This window comes from Cebus imitator, unplaced genomic scaffold (genome assembly GCF_001604975.1).
Source record: "Cebus imitator isolate Cc_AM_T3 unplaced genomic scaffold, Cebus_imitator-1.0 Scaffold129, whole genome shotgun sequence".
NCBI classification, from domain to species: domain Eukaryota; kingdom Metazoa; phylum Chordata; class Mammalia; order Primates; family Cebidae; genus Cebus; species Cebus imitator.
The window spans coordinates 6,507,773-6,511,767 of record NW_016107444.1 but is presented as its reverse complement, the minus strand read 5'-3'; the positions used below and the strand labels follow the sequence as shown (position 1 = coordinate 6,511,767).

The window sequence follows — 3,995 nt, the reverse complement described above, 5'->3', positions numbered from 1 at the left end:
GCCCTTAGAGGGATTGCTGTATGTTCCTGGAGGAGAGAGATCAAGCTGTTTTAGCTCTCCAACAGCACTTCATTTCTACCTCAAAGAGAACGCCTCAGTTTTCTTCGTACCAATCATCAAACAAAATACATACGAAAGAGCAAAGAAAAAATATAGAAACTTAAGAAATCTAGGTGCAAAATAGCTTGAGCCTCTAGAACCAGGCTGAAATCCTGGCACCACCACTTAACTCCTTGTATGACTTGGAGCAAGTTACTTAATTTCTCTATGCCTCAGATTTCTGTAAAATGGAAATAACAAATAACAAAGGCATACACATAGATATATACACATATATAGTGTACGTATAAAAATAAAATATAGTGCCGTGTACCAGATCCTGTTCTAAGTCAGTTCACATATGCCTTTAGACTCATTTAATGCTTTCAGCAACGCTATGGGTAAATACTAACTACTATCACCTTCCTACAGATGAAGAACTGGGAAATAATCTTTCCGTGGTTACACAGCTAAAAATGGCAGAGGCAGGATCTGAACTGAGACAGTGTGGTTCTGGATTCCATGATCTCAATCAATAGAAGTACAACTCAGACAGAATTATGAAGATAAACCTAATTAATACATAAAATGCTGGCTGAATTCGGTGGCTCACATCTGTAATCCTAGCACTTTAGGAGGTTAAAGTGGGAGGACCACCTGAGGTCAGGAGTTCGAGACCAGCCTGGACAACATGGTGAAACCTTGTCTCTACTAAAAATACAAAAATTAGCCAGGCATGGTGGCACGTGCCTGTAATGCCACATACTCAGGAGTCTGAGACAGGAGAATCACTGCAACTCGGGAGGCGGAGGTTGCAGTGAGCTGAGATAGCGCCACTGCATTCCAGCCTGGGCAACAGAGTGAGACTCCATCTTAAAAAATAAATAAATAAATAAATAAATAAATCTGAATAAATAAAATGCTTAGTCCAGGACCTGAACTGAGACAGTGTGGTTCTGGATTCCATGCTCTCGATTGCTAGAAGTACAATCCGAGGATAACCCAAGTTATTATATAAAATGCTTAGTACAGGACCTCGTAGACAGTTAAGCACTCGATAAATATTCATTATTACAGCATTTCTTGGCCTTACCTCAAAAGGTTTTTTTTTTTTTTTTTTTTTTGAGACAGGGTCTCGCTCTGTCGCCCAGGCTGGAGCGCAGTGGTGCGATCTCAGCTCACTGAAACTTCCGCCCGGGGGTTCAAGCCATTCTAATGCCTCAGCTGGGATTACAGGCACGCGCCACCATGCCCGGCTAATTGTGGTATTTTTAGTAGGGACCGGGTTTCACTTTGTTGCCCGGACTGTTTTCGAACTCCTGGGCTCAAGCCATCTGCGAGCCTCCGCCTCTCACAGGGCTGGGATTGCAGACATGAGCCACCGCGCCCAGCCCCGGTTTCTCATTTCTTACAGCAGCAAGGCAAGACTTGAGGCCAAACTGAGTATTTCTGATCATCTGCTTAGTTCACAATCCTAAAAACCAACAGTTCTCATCTTCTTACCTGGAACCAAAGGCGTTCCAGATAAACCACAACCAGAGACACACAAGACAAATGGGAAGAAATGACAACCGAAAGGAGGTTTCCAAGACGGCTATCACCCCAAGGGCCGTCCTGGGCAAGGGTACGCCTCTGAACCCACCAGTCGGGTACTTTTCGAGTATCCAAAAGCTGCCGGCCAGAGCTGGCAGGGCTGACACCCAACACCTCCACCTGAATCCCGACAGAAACGGACTTACTTTCAGCCCAGCGAAGTTCGCCACGGCCGCTGGTGCCTCGCTGGTGTCCGGGCTGAATTTTAACGGAATCACCAGCCTCCCGAGTTTTACAGCATCCGCGAGAGCCCAGCCGCCCCTGCCGGACGCGCCTTACCTGGCTTCTAGCAAGCCCCAGCCATGTCTCCTTCCCAGGCTTCTGCTAACTCTGAGGCCTGGAGACATGGGTGCGCGCTCCGGGAGGGCGGCCGAGCGCGGCTCCCGGCGGACGGACGCTCCGGCGTGGCGGCCCGAGGCGGCACCGCGCAGCGAGGGCCAGCGCCCGCCCGAACGCCCAGCGGCAGAGAAGGCGCTGGAAGCACCGGTTTAACCGGCCGCAGCCCTGGCCGGGCTCTCGAAGACCCTTCCTCAGAAAGAACGGCTCGCTGGGACCCTTCCCCCGGCTCCCCGATAACGCCCACCGCGAGCGCGCTCCGGGAAGCCCGCGGAGTCCTCACAAAGAGCCGCCGCCGGCGGGCCGCAGCGCCCCTCCGGGGAGAAGAGACGCCCCCGCCCGGCGACCCTCCGGACCTTCGGGCCCTCGGCGCCCCCGTCCCCGCCCCCATAGCCCCTCCTCCGCCAGCCGCGGCCGAGGGGACGCCCGAGTCCCCCGCGGTCCAGCTCGGCTCCCGGCTCTCCGCTCGGGTCCGCCCACCCGCGAGAACACTCCGCCGGCAACCGCGGCCAACCGCCCCCGCCCCCACACCCCGCGCCGCCGCGTTCCACCCGCGCCCTCCCCGCACTCGGACTCGCTCCGACTCGGCCCCTCACCCAAAGACATATCGATTTTGTCGAGGTTTTCATTGCTGCGGGCCTTCGGCGGCGGCGAAGAGGTGGCCGTGGCTCCCACCAACCGGGTACCGAACCGGTTCATGGCCGGAGACGTGGCGCCGGGCGCGGGAGTGGGAGCGGGAGCGGGAGCGGGAGCGGGAGCCGGAAGGCCGCAGTCGCAGACCCGCCACCTCCCACTCGCGCACGCAGCCAGCCGCGCCGCGGGAGCGCGCACGCAGCCAGCCCCGCCCGCGGGAGCGCGCACGCGCCGGCCTCGTCCTCGGCCTCCAGCCGCGCTGCGCGCGGGGCGGCGCCACTGAGACTCGCGGCCGGGCAGAGCGGCCCCACGCCGTGACTCGCTCCTAGCGACCCTTGCAGGACCGGACGACGCACTGCAGCCGCTGCGCTGGCGCTCAGAGGACCGCGGTGGGGAGCAGCTCCGCTTTCGGCCCAGATTGGGGGCTGCGAGAGCCCGAGCTCTCTGAATCGCATGCCTCCAGGGGTGTCATAATCCTCCGTGGCCTTCGAGCCCCTCCTGCTGGGTACCCCCGAGCCGCGCGCACCCCACTGCCGTGCAGCCTCGGCGGGCAGGACAGAGCCCAGCCCCCGCCCCGCCCCGCCCCTCCGCCTACCGCACGCGGAGCGAACGCTGCGGCGGCCGTCCCCGCGCCACCTCAACATCCAAACCGTGCTAGCGTTTCCCGTGTCCGTACCGTCTCAGTCGGCACTCCCAAAACGCTCGGCGCGGAGTTAACTGCCCTCCGGGACCTCAGCTTCCCTTGGGAGGGGTAAGTCCTTCTGTTGCAGCCGCATTTTTCTCTGATTCATTTGCACTGGGAACGGATAGAAGGATTCGTTTACCTTTTAATCATCCCGACAGGAAAACAACTTAATATTTGATAAATTCCTGCATGATAACTTTTTTCCTGTTTACAACATGTGATGTTTCCCTCTGTTCTTAACACATTCTCCTTCCCTGAAGTAACTGCGTTTGTTTGGAAATCTTTAGGTTATATCATCCTCATAAGAACTTAAAACTACCTCAGGTATTTACATGTGAAGAAAATACCAGATGCATTCTGTCCACCTAGAAATCTCTGCCACCTTTCTCCTCTCCAGTTCCTAAAATGCAAAAATTCCGTCAGCATAGAAACGCGCCAGAACTTTGAGGTGACCTAACATATGTCAAAACCACAGTAGCCTCTGCTTAATTTAGTAATGTCACAATGTCACGTGGTTTCCAACTTCCACACCGGTGACACACTTTACTATTTTTTGCTTGGGGATCCCATGCTTTAAAATATTTCTTATGGCCGGTCGCGGTGGCTCAAGCCTGTAATCCCAGCACTTTGGGAGGCCGAGGCGGGTGGATCACGAGGTCAAGAGATCGAGACCATCCTGGTCAACATGGTGAAACCCCGTCTCTACTAA

General features: G+C 55.5%; 2 protein-coding genes across 4 annotated transcripts in view; one reads left to right on the top strand and one right to left on the bottom strand.

The window, feature by feature from the left end:
- The window catches only part of FYTTD1 (forty-two-three domain containing 1), a 32,583-nt gene extending 29,774 nt beyond the window's left edge, over positions 1–2,809 (bottom strand). For 2 of the 3 annotated variants that reach the window (XM_017541017.2, XM_017541018.1), the window contains exons 1-2: positions 2,719–2,809; positions 2,565–2,688 (exon numbers count right to left, since the gene is read on the bottom strand). In XM_017541017.2, coding sequence (XP_017396506.1) covers positions 2,565–2,667 — 103 coding nt within the window. In that variant the 5' untranslated portion in view covers positions 2,668–2,688; positions 2,719–2,809. Of the gene's footprint in view, positions 1–2,324; positions 2,468–2,564; positions 2,689–2,718 lie in introns of those variants that run through there. The other variant, XM_017541019.1, reaches the window with a different exon arrangement.
- A 396-nt stretch (positions 2,810–3,205) lies between these two features.
- Positions 3,206–3,995, top strand: part of RUBCN (rubicon autophagy regulator) — a 74,628-nt gene continuing 73,838 nt past the window's right edge. Inside the window, exon 1 of the mRNA XM_017541015.2 lies at positions 3,206–3,352. The gene's annotated coding sequence lies outside the window, so the exon portion shown is untranslated. The remainder of the gene's footprint in view (positions 3,353–3,995) is intronic.